Source organism: Ambystoma mexicanum, chromosome 3p (assembly GCF_040938575.1).
Source record: "Ambystoma mexicanum isolate Mex_15411 chromosome 3p, UKY_AmexF1_1, whole genome shotgun sequence".
Classification (NCBI taxonomy): domain Eukaryota; kingdom Metazoa; phylum Chordata; class Amphibia; order Caudata; family Ambystomatidae; genus Ambystoma; species Ambystoma mexicanum.
This window is the reverse complement of record NC_090925.1, coordinates 663,773,494-663,794,254: the sequence shown is the minus strand read 5'-3', so window position 1 is coordinate 663,794,254 and position 20,761 is coordinate 663,773,494. Positions and strand designations below refer to the sequence as shown.

General features: G+C 44.5%; 1 protein-coding gene across 9 annotated transcripts in view; it reads left to right on the top strand.

Annotated features, from left to right (window-relative positions):
- The window catches only part of LOC138580695 (uncharacterized), a 583,872-nt gene that overhangs the window by 245,372 nt on the left and 317,739 nt on the right, over positions 1-20,761 (top strand). For all 9 annotated transcript variants that reach the window (XM_069651438.1, XM_069651437.1, XM_069651436.1 and 6 more), the window contains exon 20: positions 12,225-12,257. In XM_069651438.1, the coding sequence (XP_069507539.1) occupies positions 12,225-12,257 (33 nt within the window). The remainder of the gene's footprint in view (positions 1-12,224; positions 12,258-20,761) is intronic.

Below are 20,761 nucleotides of genomic sequence, written 5' to 3'. Positions count from 1 at the left end.
GACCGTCGGTTTGAGGGTGGTGACTGGTCGAAAGCCTAACATCAATTTGTGCTAGTTGGCAGCATTTCCTCCAAAAATGTGAAATGAATTGACTGCCCCGATCTGAAATTAACACGGAAGGAAAGCCATGCAGGCGGACAACATTTTCAAGGAATTCCTTGGCCAGGATTGAAGCTGAAGGTATCCCTTTTAAAGGAATGAAGTGGGCCATTTTAGAAAAAAGATCTACAATAACTAGAATGGTATTGTAACTTTGGTACGGGGGTAAATCCGTGATGAAGTCTAATGACAAGGTATGCCAAGGGGTAGGTGGTATGTCTAATGGTTGCAATAATCCAGCAGGTTTTTCTTTTACCCTTTATTTTGTGCGCAAATGCCACAAGACATGACAAATGACTTGACATCCTTTCGCCAGATAGGCCACCAAAATTGCTTCCTAATTTTAGCTTTGGTTTTTGCAATACCCGGATGCCCTTCTATTAAGGTGTCATGGTAATGGGAAATGACAAGTTCCTGTAGTTCCTTTTGCGGTAAAAATAGACGGCCTTGGTAATAAGGTAAATCATCGATGACAGAGTACTCTGGACCTTTCTTTGCCCAGTCCTTTAGGGCAACGGAATCAAAGAGTTGGTGGATCTTGTTTTGAATGTTCTCCAGTGTCTGTATGGAAGTCAGGCCAAGGATTCTCTGTTCCAGAATTATGGGTACGGGTTCTAAAGTTATTTCTGCTTCTCCCATTCCAATCCGGGACAAGGCATCTACTTTACCATTCTTACAGCCTGGTCGATAGGTTATTACAAAATCAAACTCGGCGAAGAACAATGCCCAACAGAGTTGGCGCGAAGATTGGGCTTTGGCTGTCTTTAGGTATTGTAAGTTGCGGTGATCGGTGATGACCGTGATGGTATGTCTGGCACCCAGTAGATAGTGCCGCCAAGCCTTGAAGGCGGACTTGATGGCCAGCAGCTCCTTGTCGGTTATGGCATAGTTTAATTCGGGGGCTGAACATTTTCTTGACCAGAACGCCACTGGGTGAAGCTGGTTAGTTTCGGGATCCTTTTGGGAAAGGACTGCTCCCATGGCTGAACTGGATGCATCTATTTCCACTATGTAGGGAAGCTCGGGGCGCGGGTGTCTTAATATAGGAGCAGATGTGAATTTAGCTTTTAACTCTTGTAAGGCGTCCTCGGCTTCCTCTGTCCACACAAAGCGTTTGTTTTTTCGCAATAGTGTTGTGATGGGATGTACAATGTGCGAGAAGTCCGGGATAAACCTGCGGTAGAAATTGGCAAAGCCAAGCATGCTTTGAACTCCTTTGATTGAACTTGGCAAAGGCCAATTAAGAATGGCATCCACCTTTCGTGTATCCATCCGGATTCCTCTCGGGGTCAGAATAAATCCTAGGAATTCCACTTCCGTAGTGTGGAAGATGCATTTTTCCAGTTTAGCATATAATTTATGCTGGTGTAACTTCTCTAGGACTGCTCGGACGTGTTTTACATGCTCAGATTCTGATAAAGAGTATACTAAAATGTCATTGATGTAAACGACCACACAAACGTTGATAAGCTCTCGGAGGACATCGTTCATGAAGAACTGGAAGGCTGCTGGTGCATTGCATAGTCCGAAGGGCATCACCTGGTACTCAAATAGTCCGTACTTGGTGCGAAAATCAGTCTTCCATTTGTCACCCTCTTTGACACGTACCAGATGACATGCCCCCCGAAGGTCTAGTTTCGTGTATATACAAGTGTCCTTCACCTGGTCTAGTAGTTCTGGGATCAAAGGCAGTGGGTATCGATTATTTATGGTTATCTGATTCAGTGCGCGGTAGTCTATACATGTTCTAAGGTCGACTTCCTTTTTCGGTACGAAGAACAAAGCTGAAGATGCAGGGGATTTGGACGGGCGAATGAAGCCATTAGCAAGGTACTGGTCTAGGTACTGGCGCAAATGAAGATTTTCGGATTCCGTAAGGGCATAGATTCTGCTGCAAGGTGGTTGTGTTCCAGGTACAAGATCTATTTGACAATCATACGATCTGTGAGGTGGTAAGGTGTTTGCCTGTTCCTTTTGGAAGACATCCTGAAAGTCTTGATATTCAACAGGTAATTCATGGCTACTGGAATTACTGGGGCCAGGACTGAGTTTTGAGTTTTCCTTGGGTAGCAGGTGTGAGCACATTCTGGGAAGGTTAGTCTCTTCTCTCGCCAATCAATACAGGGATTATGTTTTCCAACCAAGGTATCCCCAGTATCAGCTGAAACTGTGGGGCCTTGATTAAGTCAAACATCATAGCCTCTCGATGCCCATCTTGACTCAGCAATGTCATCTCTGCAGTGGAATGAGTTACGGGTCCAGAGACAATTTCCGTTCCATCTAAAGTGGTGACAACATCGGCCGTGGTCTTGCGGGTGAGAGATAGATTCATCCTGGTAGCCAATTCCCAGTCCAAGTAATTTCCTATGGCTCCACTGCCTACGTACGCCTTTACCGCGTGCATGCGTGATGGCTGCTCTGGATCTACAAGGACCATGGGTATGGTGAAATGCAAGATCAGAGTGTCCTTCTTTAAGCTCGGCAAGCGGATCTCTACGCTTGCCGGGTGTGGCCATTTCCCGAGTCAGATTTCACATGGTTTTCATCTGCTGCTCCTATAACTTTCTTGGGTGGTTTTACAGGGCAGTTCCGAAGAAAATGACCAGCAGTTCCGCAATATAAACATAATTGCAGTTGCCGTCTTCTATCTCTCTCCTTTTGGGTTAGGGGTCCTTTAACTCCCCCCAATTTGCATTGGTTCTGAGACATCTACTCCCTTGGAGTTTACGTGGGTTTTAACCAACACCCTGTTCTCAAACTTGGTTCGGTCAGCCTTCCTGGTCTGAAGTCTGTGATCGAGCTGGACCACTAGATCTATATATTCAGCAGTCTTGAGGCGGGTTCACGATTTGGGCCAAAACATCTTTGAGTTCTCCTCGAAGTCCTCGATGGAATAATGTGATTCGCTTGGCTTCAGGCCCTTCGGTTTCCTCTACTAATCTATTGAAAGTTGCAATGTAAGATAAAAGATCCTGGTTACCCTGACGTAGGGATAAAAGTTTGTTGTCCAAAGCCTGTCATCGCGAGTGTCGAGCAAATAGTCTTTCCATGCTTGTTCGAAAACCCTGGAAATCTCGAAGAATCGGGTCATCCTGGTTAACTAGTGGAATGGACCAATCCGCCGCACTGCCGCTGAGATATGACAGTACAAAGGCTACCTTGGCCTGAACATTTGGGAAAGCTCCAGGTCTACATAAAAAGTGCAAGCGGCATTGATTCATGAATGTTGCAAACCCTCTTGGGTCTCCGGCAAAGCGTTCAGGCGGAACCAAAGGAACTGCTCCCGGTAAATTTATCTGCACCGGGTTACTCGATGGTACAGGAGCTGGACTTGCCCCAAGTCCTGGTAGAGGTGTTTGTCCAGCCTGGCTCTGTAATAGTTGTCTGGCTAACTCATCAGTTTGTTCTTTTGACACTATCAGTTCCCTCCTGAGGGCATTGGTTTCTTGGTGGGCGGAATGCACTTCGGCCCTTAATTCCCCTAATAATTGGGCCAACTGATCAGTTTCCGAGGTCTCCATGACTATATATTCACTCCTAATACCTAATCCACCGGTGCTTCTGCCCCTACTGACCAGAGCGGCGTAAGCCACTCAGCTCCACTCCACCTTCAAAAAAGAGGAAGAAGGGTGCTCTGGCACAACAGGCTGAGACCCAAGACACGGCTACACACTCCGGCACGTCAAGGAAGCATAGCTTTAATGACCCGGAACTTGATGCACGTGTGACCTATGTGTCAGCACATAGCCGCAAAATGTTGGTGACTCCAGGGTGCAAGACCACACCTGGTCAACGTAGGACACACTGGCAGACCATCGCGGACCACATAAGTGCCCTTGGATTTGTGAGGCGCACAGTTGATGATTGCTACAAGCGGTGGAATGACCTGAAACGCAGAGCAACAAACAAGCTAGCCTCAAATCATGCCGCTACTCTGGTAACTGGCGGTGGGTCTCCACCAGAGGACAACAAACTCACTGAATGAGTCTGTTGCAGATGCCTTCGTCACAGAGGAACAGATCCAAGGTGTGGGAGAACTACCTGATTACAACGCATTGTCCGGTGAGTGCCCATGCATGTGTGTGCAATCCATGTGTATGTTGTTTGGGTGCCGGGTTCTGATTGAGCGCCAGGTGAGGGTGTGTGTGCCTGAGTGGTATGGGTCACCCATGTGCTTCATTCAAAACATTCAGCGGCCTTGGATTTGGGTGTGACAGTATCCCGTCTGCCCACAGTAGTAATTTAGCGCAACATTACGGCAGTTGCCCTTGAAGTGGCATCTTGCAACAACATTGTTTGTATTTTTCAGTGTTCGTTCAGGCTGATTGTTTCAATTCTCCCACTTTTGCTACACATTCCTCAGCCCTATTGTCACATATGTGACATGCTTCTGTCATTGATGAACCCCACATTGGCCCACATGTGTTACCTTGTTAGGTGAATGATTTGACCATTCAGGCTGATTGAGCATTGGCCTGATCACATACATTTTTGGGGCCTGTTTGAATGTGGAACATGATAGTTGTTTCCTGTCATGTTGAAGTGCACAACCATTGATGTGTACATCGGCCTGCAATCACTGTATTTTTGTATGTACACTGGATGTGTTGCAGTGTGTGGCACATGCGTATTTTGTCACAGCATGTTGCATTTTTCATCTCATCATGTCCATCTCACATAGATGGCTGAAAGTACTCATTCGCTGACATATGGATGTACTTGTTGAATGTACCATGGCTATGGTACATGCCATCTGTGTGATGGCATTTGTCATGTATGTGTATTGGACATGCCACTCACAGGCCAATGTGTGATGGCAGTGCTACCCAGCATGCAGCAAATGTGTTGCTCTTCCATCTTGGTGTCATCATTTTCTGCCTTTTGCCTCCCCTTCAAACTCAGTGACAGTGCATGCATGGGAGGGTTATAGTCATGTGGGACATGTGTAAATCATGTACTGGTTCTGTAGCTTGTCAGGCATATTTGTGTGCTATGGCTCTAATGCCTGTTTCCATTTTTTGACTTCATGTTTTTGCAGGGGATGACGCACTTGATGCTGTTGAGGTTGAGGAAATGGTGCAGATCCAGGAGGATTCTCAGGCATGACCGGGCACCAGTGGGGGATGTGGTGTGGTGGTGGGTGAGAAACCAATCTTGCTGCAGACCATTCTGTCCAGGGGTGTCTCTGGGTGCACCTCCCCAGACTTTATTCAGGTGCTGATTCGGATGATGAGACCTATGTGCCGTCGCAGGTAAGTGTTTCTGGCAGGGATTCTGGTGGTGTGCCAGTAGTGTGCAGGTTGCACATGTGGTTTTGTAGGGCCATGTATGGATGTGTATGTACAGGGCCGTGAGGCTAACACATGCGAGTCCTCTCATGTGTGAGACACATGGATGGTGTATGTGTGTGTAAGCATGCAGGCCAAATGCAGATGTGTTAGCACACATGTTTGAATGACTTTGTATGTAAGTTGGCATGGTTGTGGTGTCACACATGGATGTTGGTTCCAGCTGCATGTATCTGCACAGTGTACATGTGCATGTGTGTGCATTTGACAAGGGTGCAACATTGATGCAACATGGATGCATGTGACACTGATATGTAGAAGACTGATTGCCAGATGTGACATGGATGCCAATCTCATTACTGCGACAGTTGGTGGAGGTGTACACATGCATGTAAGTGTGGTGGCATATGTGCATGTCTAGGGCACGCCCTATGTTTCATGTGATGTCTGGCTCACCTTTGGCTGCTCATGCTGTTGTATGTGTATGGATGGTGCTGGCTGTTGCGATATGGCTGTGGAATTGCTCATGTGTGTGAGTTGACATGATATGTGTGTTGGGGATTGTGATGCCATGTCTGAAGTTTGACACTGCCACTCATGTGCAACTGTCATGTGTGTATCAGTCCATTGTATAGTGCCCTGATGCCTGTCTCCTATCTCTCCCTGTCTGCAGCGTCAACTGATGAAGAGGGCGGAGAGAGTGATGTGGAGCACAGTGGCAGGGATCGCACCGCCAGCCGGAGATGCAAGGCCCGGCTCCCCTCCCAGGTTGAGATCTCGTCAGGGAGTGAGGAGTCTGATGCCGCGTCTCAGGCCGCAGCTGCGGAGGGTAGGTCCAAGAGGCGGAGGTCGGAGCAGAAGGGGCAGCTGAGACCCCACAGGGTCCGACGGACGAAGATGGCATGGAGTCATCCAGGTTGGTGGGGGGTTTGGTGGAGGAGGAGGCCGTTCAAGGGACAGAGACAGGGTCTGGGGGTGGGGATTCCACTGGTGCTAGTGGTGCAGTGCAGGGGCAGGGACAGGAGGCAGCACAGGCCAGCACGGAGGTGCCTGTGTGTAATCCTGTCCCTGATCCTGTGACTGAATCATCCTGCACCAGCAGGGATGCCTACGTCCAGACCCGTTTTCAGGGAGGGGATCCACTTACAACAACTGGCCTTCCTCTCCCTGTGGACGTGGCTATCCGGGTTCCGGATTGAGCTTGTCCTGGGTGGGGTGGCGTTGCGTCAACGGGTCATGCGAGGTGACCTGCAGTGTTTTCGTGAGGACACTGCACATCATCTCGAATGCCTCGTTGACTGCGTTGACTTACTGGGACGGGTCACCAGGGCTGGATTCCTCCGTTTGCTGGACCTTGTTCCGACCCCCTCCTCACCTGAACCCCCTATGCGCCAGACGTCCTCCGTGCCATCTTCTCACCCATGTATCACCTGGGTTCCCTGTGGAGCTGCCTCTGACCCTGCGGCCAGGCTGGTGGAGGACACATCCCTGCCACAGTCGGGAGTCGGACGTCCAGCAGGGGTGGCCACCTCAACAACTGCACCCCAGCCGGAGGAGGATGTGCAGGCAGCAGGAGCCAGGGCACAGGCAGAGCAGCAGCAACAAGGTGGGAGCCATGATGGCTCGGGGCCTTCAACATCGGATGGGCAGGCATCGGCCAGAGGGCAGGAGGACCCAGGACTGGAAGTGTCTTCTGTGTGGCTGCGGATAGGCCATGCTATAGATGCGGAGCGGCGGCGGGAGGAAGAGGCACGGCTCACCATGGTCAGGGCAGAGTCTCAATGCATCGGGCGTTGGAGCGGGCAGAGTGCCTCGAGGCGACTCGCAGGGAGTTGGAACAGTCCATGAGTGCCTTCCTGCGAGATGCCTCGGGGCCAGGGCAGAGGCTGGCCTCCGGGACATCGACATGGAGTTTGATGATGCCCTGGCCCGGGACACCACAGAGTGAGCCGCAGGACTTGCCCGCCGCCATTGTATATAGTTAGATAGTGTTAGGTTTCCTTTTCTTTTTTATTTTGGTTGTGCTTGGACAATGCACCACGTTTTTGTATATCAGTTTTTATTGGGTAGTATTTTTGCTAGGTTTCTTTTCATCAGTTGGGCTCATGGACCCTGGATTGTTCATTTGTACATAGTTCACCATTGGATTATTCTCATTTTTTTTTTATTTTCACCATGCAGCAATGGATTTCACTTTCTTTTTTCCCTTGGATTTTCTTTGTTGGACTGTGACTTTGGACACCATTTCTTTTGGATTTCTTTGGATTATGATTTCTTGTTTTTTATTCTTTTACGGACATGCAGCATTTCTTTAATTATTCCCATTGTTGTTTGTTTTCTTTTAATACATTCAAGTTGTGTTTAATACATTTTTTTCTTCATACTTCAATGTGTGGTATTATCGCATTGGTTTCATGCATGTCATGATATGGGTTTTCACATTCACTTGCACCCATTGTGTGTGTGTGACAGACATGTGTTCATTTACATACTTGCCTATGGGGTTGTATCATGTAATTGCCTTTTCTATGTGGGTGGATGCAATACTTGGTTGGGTCTTTGGGCTGGGGAGGCTGGCCATAAGGGCCATGATTGAGGATCGTTATGACGTGGGGGCAGAGGGACATGTGTGGGACATGGGTGGGGGCCTGCTGGCAGGTGCCCCTGACTGCTGGGGGGTGATGGTGCAGGGGCACATGGGTGGGTGCCTGCTGGCAGGTGCCCCTGACTGCTGGTGGGCGGGGGCGCAGGGGGACATGTGTGGGACATGAGTGGATGCCTGCTGGCAGGTGCCCCTGACTGCTGGGGTGTGGGGGTGCAGGGGCACATGAGTGGGGGCCTGCTGGCAAGTGCCCCTGACTGCTGGGGGGTGGGGGTGCTGGGGGACGTGTGGAACATGAGTGGGGGCCTGCTGGCTGGTGCCCCGCACTTCCAGGGGGCGGAGGTGCATGGGGACATGTGTGATACTTGAGTGGGGGCCTGCTGGCAGGTGCCCATGACTGCTGGGGCGTGGGGGTGCAAGGGGACATGAGTTGGTGATCAGTGGTGCAAGCTGACATGTGGCTTGGCTGGGGGGCATGCCCATGGTGGATGGGCTGCCTGCGGGACATGACCAGGGGTGCAGGGTAGTCCCCTGGGGTATGAGCTTCCTGCCTGGGAGGACCCACACTGCCAATTCATGTGTAGGACTCCCCGCGCACCCCTGAAATACACGTACCCTGCTCAAATCACGTGTGAGACTTCCCGCGCACCCCCGAAATACACGTACTCTGCTCAAATCGCGTGTGAGACTTCACGCGAATCCCAGTTATACACGTACCCCACTCGCACAGGGCTATTGCGTATGAAACTTCCCACGCACTCCTGAAATACACGTACCCCACTCGCACAGGGCCTATCGCGTGTGAAACTTCCCGCGCACCCCTGAAATACACTTACCCCACTTGCACAGGGCCTGTCGCGTGTGAGACTTCATGCACACCCCCGAAATACACGTTCCCTGCTCAAATTGCGTGCGAGACTTCACGCGAACGTGAGTTATACACGTACCCCACTCTCACAGGAAATAGACATCCCCACTCGTGCAGGGACTATCGCGTGTGAGACTGCCTGCGCATCCCCGAAATACACGTACCCTGCTCAAATTGCATGTGAAACTTCCCACGCACCCCTGAAACACACATACCCCACTCGCACAGGTCCTATGGTGTGTGAGACTTCCCATGCACCCCCGAAATACACGTACCCTGCTCAAATTGCGTGTGAGACTTCACACGAACCCGTTATACATGTACCCCACTCGCACAGGGCCAATCACGTGTGAAACTTCCCACGCACCACTGAAATACACATACCCCACTCGCACATGGCCTATCGCGTGTGAAACTTCGTGCGCACCCCGAAATACACGTACCCTGCTCGCCCAAGGCCTATCGTGTGTGAGACTTCACGCAAACCCCAGGAATACACGTACCCCGCTCGCACAGGGCCTATCGCGTGCGAAACTTCACACGAACCTCGGAAATACACGTACCCTGCTCACCCAGGGCCCATCGCGTGTGAAACTTCACGCGAACCCCAGAAATACACGTAGCCCACTCGGCGTTTGCTGTCTAGCGGCCCTGTAAACTGGTACAGGGTTAGCGCAGCCCTTTGCGCTCGATTGGGGATGTTGATGGCTTTTCCTTGCGCGAGGGAGTTCTTGGGGGCGTAACTGGTGCTGCTGCAGGGTTGCTGTGCCACGGCTGGTTTTGGATGCTGAAATCCATGAATACGCTGTGCGCGGAAATGGATTTTAGCGCACGCGGCTGGCGCAGAGATTCGCACGTGCACACTGTGTGCCAGCCGCGTGCGCCACTTGTGCGCTAAATTCTATAAATTACCCTATTAATATTTCATTTTCCATGGCAGGGAATGCCTTATCTTTTTCACTTTTATCCTTCCTACATGTCTGAATTTCTGGGGGTTACCCGAAAATGTGTCCCTGTTGCAGAAAAATGATTAACCTTGTACGGCTGTGGATTAAGATTACAGAGGTTACATTGTTAGCAAAATGTGTGTCAGGAAGAGCTCACTTAGACCATGAGACAGAAACACACAATTACACAATGGGAGTTTTCAGCAACCTTTCTTCGTTCTTACATCTTACAGTCGCTGCGAAGCGTGAAGGTTAGCTCAGTGGGTTGAGTGACTACTAATGAGAATCATGTATGCCCAGTAGCTCACTTACTTTCCTAATCAGGCCGTCAACTCAGCTTGTCATACTATCCAGGTTAATAAAATGAGTACCATTTAGTTCGATGGAAGTAACACCCAGCGTTATAGCTCCTAGAGTTATTTTCAGAATCTTGTTTACTGTAAAATAAATTTACAACATTTGTTAAGAAAACCTAAGGGGTTTGAAACACCTGGACTAAATGTCCTGGATGCTCCAATTTGATGCCAGTAAGGTTGTATTGATTGACAGATTCAATCATTCATTCTAAAAATGGGCTGTGTTTGTGTCGTGCACATTACACGTACAGCTTTTTTAGAGTCATTAATTGTGTTGAAGAGCAGGTTTCTGAATGCTCCCATTATTGGAAAGTGGATAAAGGAAATGGTCACACAGTTTTTCTCGGTGGAGTAGCCGGGATTTAAACAGCAAACTACAGCTCTTATTGCGAGTTATTTAGTAATTAAAACACTACAATATTAATAGGTTTAACATTTTTGAATTTCCCTTTGCTTTCCTGGCACTTTCAAATCGTTTTCAGACAAAGGCCCACGCTTACTGCATGAAACTATTGCTGATTAAGACGGGTGATATTAATACTAACCATTTACAAACTGTACAACATAGCAGCCAACATCAAACAATTTAGTGACGCTCATTTGTTTAGCATCTTGCAGATTAAAGTCTGAGCCAGTCGTTCCGGGATCTAATCCTGTCGCTGCGGGTTATACAAACACGCTGGGCATGATTTACAAAGCGTTATTCAATGGGATTGCGTCATTGTAAAAGACTTTGTAAATCAGGCTCTCTGCCTCAAACTGTCCACCCACTGAACTACCAAGCCTGACAGATGTGTGAAGCCCACATCATGTATGCTGTGGGATTCGGAGCCTTCATCGGAGAGTCAGAGCATGGGGTGCTTACGAGTGGGCACAAGTGAGCTGGGGAGTGCTTTTAAATATGTAGGCACATTATGGGGCTTTTTGTTAGTGCATATGAATGAACGAGTGTGCTAGATTTACGTTTACATATAACTTCCTCACGCCGATCCTATCAAGATGCACTCCTCTCTGAATACCTGTTTTACGAAGAGAAAACCATTTAACTTTTTAAGGAAGCCATTCTTCATATAGGATATGAGGATGCAAGCCAAAAACCACTCAAGTGGTTGCATTTCTGCCTCACCTTTCCCTGTTGAAAAGGTGTTTGGGATCTGTGATATGACACCATTTAAGCCTGCTCACCAAATCACTCACATGATGGTTGTCAATGGCAGTGGGCACACACACAAACTCAGGAAGCAAGTGCAACGCTGCTGGTGGTCTTATTTGCCTTCTGCACTACAGGCAGCTAGCCAGCAGCAGCTTGCTGCGTCACAGTTAGACGGAAGGTCCTTTCCGCTACAGCTCACCAGGTCCCAACACCTGAGTGCATCGTCGGCACTCAGGTGTCGGGACTGGGTGAGGTGGCTGGGTGGAGCGGAAGGACATCCGAGGTCTTCAACCTCAACAATTTTAATTTATAATAAACACACAACTAAAACCTACCTCATTGGCAGAAGCAAGGTTCGGTTGCTTCAAAACTTTGCTCAGCTTCTCTACAACGACACCACAAGGCCGTCAGCCAGAGCTCGGGAGAGACGTCTTCTGCACAGCTCCTAACTGCGAGCGGGCCAAGAACAAAATGAAGGATCCTGCAGCCGAAGCACACCTCCCTTAGCCACGCCACCAGCATCCTCTGATTCAAGGAGGATGCTGGAGTCACAAGACATTATTAGGGGTTGCAAACAAATCGGCAGAGATTACACTTGCAACCCCTGGCAACCCCAGAATGACGTCCCTGCAGCCTTTTCACAGCACAGCTTTGCTGTCATACATGTGTCTACTTCAAAACACTGTGAGCTGTTACACACAGCCTCACTTGTATCAACATCTTGAAGTGGACATATTTTTAGCTATTAAATATGTAATCCTATTAAGAAATAATGACCTTGGTGACTCAAAGTGAAGATTCAATGATCTAGCTAGCCGGTGTGACCAGACGACAATCATACATGTATTTACTTTGTCAACATATCAATTCACTTTACCTCATCATTGAACTATTTGTTTCTTTCCCCATAGGGCGTACACGGTGGAGTTGGTGGTGGCCGGGTGGTAAATATTACATTGTTGTTGCTAAAATCCAAGACGGTGTTATTCTCTGGCTATTGTTGTTCTCTAATGCTATAATGAATATGTCCTAAGAGATTCCACCTGGCATTTCACAGTACCTCATATCACTATTTACTTGCCTATGACAATTGGGTGCCATTACTACCATAGAAATTCCTTAACCTCTCATACCCATTCCGGGTATCATTTAGGGAGCAGTACACAGGATAATGAGTCATATACATGCCATTGGCAAGCCAAATTACATGTGTTGGACAGATTTGACGAGATTTCAAGAAGCTGAATCATGTTCAATGGCAGGAAACACACCAGAAAACATATTATTTTTCCAGACACTTAACCCCTTCCAGATAGATGTTTCACACAGACTATACCAAAGCTCTTCATCCGAGGATAACATTTCCCTGATTAACAGTTTTGATTATCACATTGTCTGACAGCTTATCAGTTTTTTCAGGGCAGATGTTTTCATTTTCGTGAATTTGCTTCAAAACATTGTATGATGTGAAACACAGCATCTATTACATTAACCATATTCTGTGGAGATATTTAGCTATCACAAAATTAATCTTGATGAATACAGTGTATTAAGTGTATTAAGATGTTCCATACAGTGTTTTTAAAACAAAACATATATTTGTATTCAAATCTATTAATGCGATGAATATCAAAAGTGAAATAGTGTTACCTCTATGGTGTATTTTATAGCACTAACAGAATATGCTTTAAGTGAATGAGCTATTAATGTCTGGATTGATCACGCCCTGTGTTTTGCCTAGTACTGCACACACAAACTGTGCCAAGCACAGACTGGGGTTGTCTTCTGCATTATCACAGAGAAAGAATGCACTCAATTAGACACACATCAGTCAGGAATCACAAAGCACCATGAATGTGCCACACAATAGTTCACATACTTGTAATAGTGATACCATGTTGCTTCCTACCAGAGTTATTGATTTAGAGTGTACAGATATAGGGACTGATATGTAGAACACATTATGCTGTAATTGATAGACAATGAAAGAACCATGATTGAGGCGAGTAATTGTATAATGTGTTACTGAAGTACTCACCAACTACCTGTTTTTAATTAATCTAGCATCGGTTAACTCCTCATTCTTTGGGTTACTTATAGACCCTTATAGACAATTCACTTCCATCTGAGACCCCATGCTCCACCCTGAATCCCCCTTTTCACATTCACTTTAAAACGTACACTAAGTTACTCAACTGATGTTTCTCTCCTTTCACCCCTTTACAATCCAGTTTTATACTTTTTAATAATTTTCACACCTACTTACCTGCTATGGTGAATCCCTTTAAAATAAAAACACTTCATTTTCAGAACAGAATTACACTTTTAAACGCTTCATTTTCAGAACAGAATTGCACTTTTCACTCACTACTAGTTTCCCCAATTTGTTCTAACCGCCTTGCCTCATGTTTTGGATTGAATGGTTTCATTTGGTTAATATTGGCAAATTTTTCCACAGTTAAGTCTCCCTCTTTTATGACTATTCTGTAGACTTCATGTGAAACCTTATCTACAATTCTAAATGGCCTGCACCATGATGCAAGGAAATGTGCATGTTTATGTTTATCTTTACCAAAGTCAAACTTATATACCAGGTCCCCTATCTCATATTTCCTCACAGATGATTCTTGTTATAGTATGATTTTGCACTGTCATACGCTTTTAACAAATTCCTCTGCACAAAAACAAAAGCATGTTGCAAGTGCTTTCTCAGCTTTTCCATATATTTGTTGATCATGGATGCATTTATTAGGACCTGTAAAGCAGATGTTGTGGTAAAAAACATGTTCCTACCTGTCAAAATTTCATGTGGACTGAGATTTATTGGTCTGGATCGTGTTGACCTAATAGCCATTAACACTAAAGGATGTTGCAGATCCCAAATGTTTCCTGCCTCACCTACAAACCTTTTCAATATTTCAACTATTGATATGTTGCACTGTTTCCTACCCCCAGAAGAAGAGGGATGGTATGAAATGTGCAACTTTCTCTTCACACTCATGATTTGCCATATGTTTGTCATTATTGCACTAGTGAAATGACTTCTGTGGTCTGATTCTATTCTCTGAGGTAATCCAAATGATTGACTAGCAAAGTGGCTGCTGTGTGCGCACTGCAATCTGGGGCTGGGATGCACCACACCCATTTAGACATTAAACAAACAATTGTAAAGAAGTATCTGTTTCCCTTTGCTGGCCTTTGCAAAGGCCCAATGAAGTCTATTTGTAGGTGTGACCACAGGAGTGACAAATCTCTTTTCAGCAATGGTACCCTGTGTGTTGGGGAAGCAGGTTGAAATTGTTCAAACACTAGACATCCCCTCATATAGAGTTCTAAATCCTGTGACATGTGTGGCCAATATGCATAATCTTTAAAAATGTCCAAAGTTTTCTGTGAGCCTCTTTTGCCTGCAGTTATTCCATTGTGATCGGCCTGGTCATTTCCTTGTCATTTCCTTCCTTTTCTTCGCGTGGTGTTTTCAAATGACCATGTATTTTCCTCCAGTAGATGATATGCAATTTACTGAAACCAGTTTGTCTGTGGCTTGGATTATTTTGCCATGTTTAAATGGTTTCTAGTTATATGTGAGCATTCCTCTCCAGCTGGGTAAACATTCCATAGAACTATTTAGCTCATAATAAGAATCAGTCACTACAACTATTTCTTCAATTTACTTTCTATGGCTGTCGATATTCCCTTATAAATGGTGGCCAATTCTGCAACTTGACTGCTTTTGGGTCCTAACTTCATGCTTACTCTTGGAATGTCATTGCATTATCCCCAAACATTTCCTATTACTGCCACCAGTTCTTTTTCAGAATCACCTTCCATGTGATATGCACATCCATCTACATAAATGGCTGGAAGATCATTGCATGTTTCTTCATGTGGGGTTTTCTCAAATTCATTTAAATGAGTTTCTACGTCAGTGTCTTCAGACGTACAGACAGCTTCACAATCATGTAATTCTGATAGCCTTTGACCAAATGGAGTCTTTTTGTTTGGTCCACATCTCACTTCCACTGGGAATCCCTGTAGTGTTAACATCCATGAAGTCATTCTTGACTTGGTCAAATACCCTGATCTGATTCTTTTACTATGTAAACATTGTAGAGGCTGGTGATGTGTTTCAACTATCACCCATATCCATTGAATAATGGGACAGAAATGTTGCAATGCCCATACAGACGTCAAACATGCCTTTTCATATTCGCTAAATTTGGTTGCTTCTTGTGACAATATCTGTTGGTATATGCAATAGAATTGTTATTTGCATCATGTTTTTGGTAGAGTACTGCTGACATACATTGATCTGTGATTCCTATTTCTACAAAGAAATCTTCATTTTTATTGGATATGCCAAACATGGCATGTTTATCAAACAGTTTTTCTTTTAACTTGGCCTTTTTCCTGTTCGTATTTGCAGGGCACAGCCTATGTCAGTAATTTGCTTATAGGCTGCTTAATCTCTTCGTAAAATCCAATACATTTCCTGTTGTAACCTGTTATTCCTAGCAAACTCTTTAGACTTTTTAGGGTGGTGGTATCTTTTAATTTCTGAATTGCTTCCACTTATTTCTTTTGCAGGTTTAACCCATGTACTATCACTTCATGGCCTAGAAAGTTTATCCCAGCTGCATCTGGGAGTGCCTTGCTCAGGAATATCCCAAATTCCCTCCCACTACTGACATACCCAAAAGGGGTCTTAGACCATGCATATTGTAATTTGTCAAAGGAAAATACAAATGCATGTTATATACCTTCTGCTAATGGTACACACCAGTAACCAGCTCCAAGATCCAAGGTGGTAAATACCTGGAACCCTTGAACCTGTGCAAGACCCTGATCAATAAATGGAAGGGGCAACCTTGAAACTGATACCCTCTTGTTCAATTCACTTAAGCCATGGGGCTTTAGTACACCTAATATGTGAGTATTTTAAGTACTATGAATGGGCCTAATGATGCCTCTAGATGCCTCTAGATTCAAAATGTTTAATTACTTCAGCCAGTGACTCCAGACATGCCCAGGGTAACCTATATTGTCACACAAATACTAGCTCCCTACCATATCCTTCTGGTAGTGTGGCAACTTGCAAATCAGTCAGCCCACAATCATAAGCATCTTTGGCAAAAACATCTTTGAACTCCATAAATATGTTCCTTAATTGATCTCTCTCTTCTTCATTTGTGCAAGCATCTGCAACTTGAATCTGCTCCTCTTCTGATCTTAGAACATTCTATGAACTACGCCAATGGAGGAACATCTGTACTCCCTTCTAGTTGTGTGGCAGTATCTCTTTGGAGAGCCACAACCCTCAAATATTTTGGAATATTCACCTTGCTGTTTTTCTCTTTCGGATTCACCCAATTCAAATAGAACACAATTATCCTGATGACAGCCTTTCTCTTAATTTGGCTCATATGGGTATACAGACTGAATTAAAAAAATTCCCTTTGGTATAGAGTCCTACGATTCAGATAATTCACTCTGTGAATTCACGTAGTTTCAAGGATATTCCCAATAAATTGGTTGCTGAATTCAGCAGTGAGGTATGATACCTGCGCTGCAATCCCTGACACTGTGTTTACATCCAGATGAAGTGCTGACACCCTTTTCTTGTCCACCAATATTCAAATCAGACCATTCCTAATTACCACAAATGGTGCTTTTTGGTTTCTAATCTTTGATGTCTCATGGATTCATTTAGGCAGACAACTGCATCAGGGGCTTCATCGGTTGCCCCTTTTTCTTCTGTAATGCTACTGTAAACTGTCTGGTAAATGCAGGAATAATGACATCCTTCTTTACTTGAAGCTAAATCAAATATAGCATAATTTGGGCACAATGGTAAGCTTGTCTTTTTTTTTCCAAATTGAGGTACAACTCCATCCAGTATAGACCAGGCCCTTTGGTTTAAGAAATCTAAACATACACATGTCTCTTCTAGTCTCATGTGTCTTTGTAGCGCCTAGGTGCTTGTGAGTGTTGGCTCTTTATGAATACATACATACAAATACATACATTTTGTGCATGATGTCATTTTGCAAATATAATTTATTTTGTGCTCCACTTACAATCCAAACATTGTGATGAATGCTTTTAGAGCCAATTGCAATCTTTAGCATACATTGTCCCACAATTCTTTGCCCAAATTCAGGGTCATCCGGCCCAAAAATGTATTGATTTTTAATTTTAAATTTTAAATTTCCTCTCTGTCTTGTATTTGTTCAAACACCTTTTTTCTTTTTTTTTGTGAAAGTTTCAGCTCGACAGGCCTGCATGTAAACATACTGGCCCCCTTGCTTTTATTGCACATTTTCAGCTCAAAACATCAGCACAGACTTCAAATTCATAGAGCAGCCAATTTGCTTATGTGAGATTATGTGCCTTATTTGCATCCTATTGTCTTTCTTCTTAGTCATTTCTCATTTAGTTTCAATTAATCCATAAAATTTACTACAGCGTACGTCAATTTAATATTTTGGCCAGAGGTTGCATATTGCCACCAGTCTTGACTTTTCAGGGTAGCTGGGGCAAAAGTGCCTAAATCTTGCATCCGCCGAGATAATAACACAGTTCTATGTTCTATTGACTCGATCTGAAGGCTGCAGAATCAACAAAGATGGTTCCCTGCCTCATTAATGTGGTGACAGGTTTGCATCTCTTTGGTTTGCAGTGCATTCATCGTAGTCTCAAGAATTGGTCGCAATGATGTCGTGATGGACAGTTGGTTAGATAACGGCTATGCACATTTAGTTTATGAGCTCCAATTCCTGATTTCAGCGTCGTAGGCATTGTCAATCGCTGATCATAATTCTGTATCCAGCTCCAAAGCTCGAACTTCTTTTTAACAAGTTGTGGTCGAGAAATTAGTTCAGCTAGCATTAAGTCTGCATGTGTCAATTTGCCTAGTAGCAGCTGACACCACTCTTGCAAAAGTAGGGACTGCCGTTGGTCTGGTTTTTCCATGAATAGTTTGTAAACTGGAGCTACTGGACTTAATTTTATTTTTCAGAGGGTCATTAAAGATTTCCACATGACACTCGTGTGCAAGGAGTTCAGTGACAGCTCATATCGTAGTTGGATCATTGATGTATAAGAAGGTAATTTCAACACTCTTCGCCAAAAAAGACCTTCCAACTTCTGCCAAAACTGTGTTTCAATGTTCCATCCAGATTCTGATCCAAATGTAATTGCCGGTATAACTTTTTGGCAATAAAAAGTAATGATCGGTGTTAGACTAAATTTGCCATGTGATTTGTATAATTTGAGACCTTGAATGCTGAATTGAGTCATTTTGTTCATCAAATCCGCCTTCCAGTGTTTTTCATTTATTGAAGTATTGAACATTATGCCTAGATATTTGATGGAATTTGTTGAACTTAATTGTATTCCATTAAAGTACCATTTGTGTGATCTCTGCTTTTTAAGGGTCCTAGCACCAATTGACATAATTTTGGTTTTGTCAGAGTTCACGTCTAGTTTGTTTGTTGTCAAGTACTCTTGTAACTTGTTTAAAATCTGTTGCAGGCCAATCTCTGTTGAGTCTATTAGGACCACATCATCTGCATAAATGATACACTGAATTTCTGTGTTATTTATTTTTGGTGAAAAGCAGCGTGCAGGCTCTAGATGCTTAGGCAGGTCGGAAATGAACAATTTAAATAACTCAGCTGCCAATGAGCAACCTTGTTTGACGCCTCTGTTAATAGGTACCTTCTTTGATAGCTCGCCCTGATGGTTCAAGCGAATTGGAATCGAGGTCTCAGTGTACAATGCTTTTATTGGAGCAATCAAGTCTGGTGGGCATTTCCATGCAACCATTTTGTTCCATAGTAGTTCACGATTGACACTATCAAAAGTGCCACGCAAATCAATAAATGCCAGATGTATTTTCTTCTTGGCTTTCAAGGTTTCAAGTTTCAGGACCTTAAGTATCAGTAGATTTGCATCCAGTCCAATGCCCTTGATGAATCCGGTTTGTCGGATGTCACAAATCTGTTCACTCAATGTCCAATAGACCAGTCTTCGTCGTAAGAAAGATGCAAAGATTTTGCCAATAGTGTCTAAAAGGGCAATCGGGCGATAGTTGTTTGGATCAGCCCGATTGCCCTTTTTGTGGATTGGTACAAAAATGGCTTCTCGCCAAGAGTCTGGTATTTCCATTTGGACAGATAATCGCTGAAAAAGTGTCTCGATTAGGACGGCAGAGGAAGAAGCTAAGAAACAAAAATCAGACTTAGCAGTCTTAGAGAAAAAGATTCAAGATGAGTCTGTAATCCCTGATGTAAAAACACTGTTAGAGAAAATTGAAGAGGATATGGGTAAATTTAAGACCCTCATGATGGACAAAAAATTATGGAAATTTAAAAAACATGTTCAAAATTATAGGAACACTCTTCTTGCCCATGTAAATTAGGAAGGGCATAAATAATATCATTGAGGGTTAACACAGAGACCCCCGAGTGGGGTACAGAAAGGGTTTTTGGTATATGAATTCCGAGTCCAGATAGACAAGTCATATATAAACAGAGGAATGAATTCCAAATGGTGTTCTTGTATAATTGTTTTTAGTACAACAATGGTGAGTACAATGTGTTGTTGAAAAATTAAAATATGTATATTTTCTGATAAACTGCATGGTTATCCGCCCTTCTTTTGAGTAGGGGGTTATCATGACCTGATGCATTGGTATCTGTGAACACTCGCTCTTAGTGAAATGGATAGGAAGCTGGTTTGTAGAATTTGCTGTTTCGATTAGGACAGCCCATTCGACTGCGTTCTTTTTTAACATTACGTTCGAAATCATGTCGGGGCCCGCTGCACGGGAACTTTTTAGATCTCTTATAGCAAGTTCAATGTCAGTCGATGAAATGTGCAAGCCCCAAGTTGTCGTATTAATGTGTCTCTCTTTGATTGACTCCTTCATAGGCTTGAAAAACGTTTTTGCAAAGTGTGCTTCCCACCTTGAAGTGTCGATGTCATGCTCTACACAAGATTGATGTTGCACATCTCCTGAATTTAATATTTTCCAGATTTCTTAGGAATTCAATGTAATCAGAGGTTTCAAGAATATTTCTGCTTGGTCCTGCTCGATAATCATTCTTTGCGATCTTAGCCAATTTCTATATTTTGATATTCGTTCTCCAATGGCAGCTTTTATATCATTTGCACTCAATTTCGAGGCTCCTGTTCTTTTTATCAGTCAAATGTCTCTTTGCATCATTCTCTTAGCATTTGTAATTTGCATGGTGTAACAATGTTTGTGTTGAGTTCTGAATGTTGTGTTAGATGATTTCTTACAACTGTAGTTTGAAAGTAACGGCACATAATCAACTGTTGACCCATTAGGCTGATTTAATAGTTGTTGATTCATAAGCCGGATTTGAGGAGCATTTATTCGCAGCCGGTTTCCACTTGCATTGATCATCACTGGAACACAATA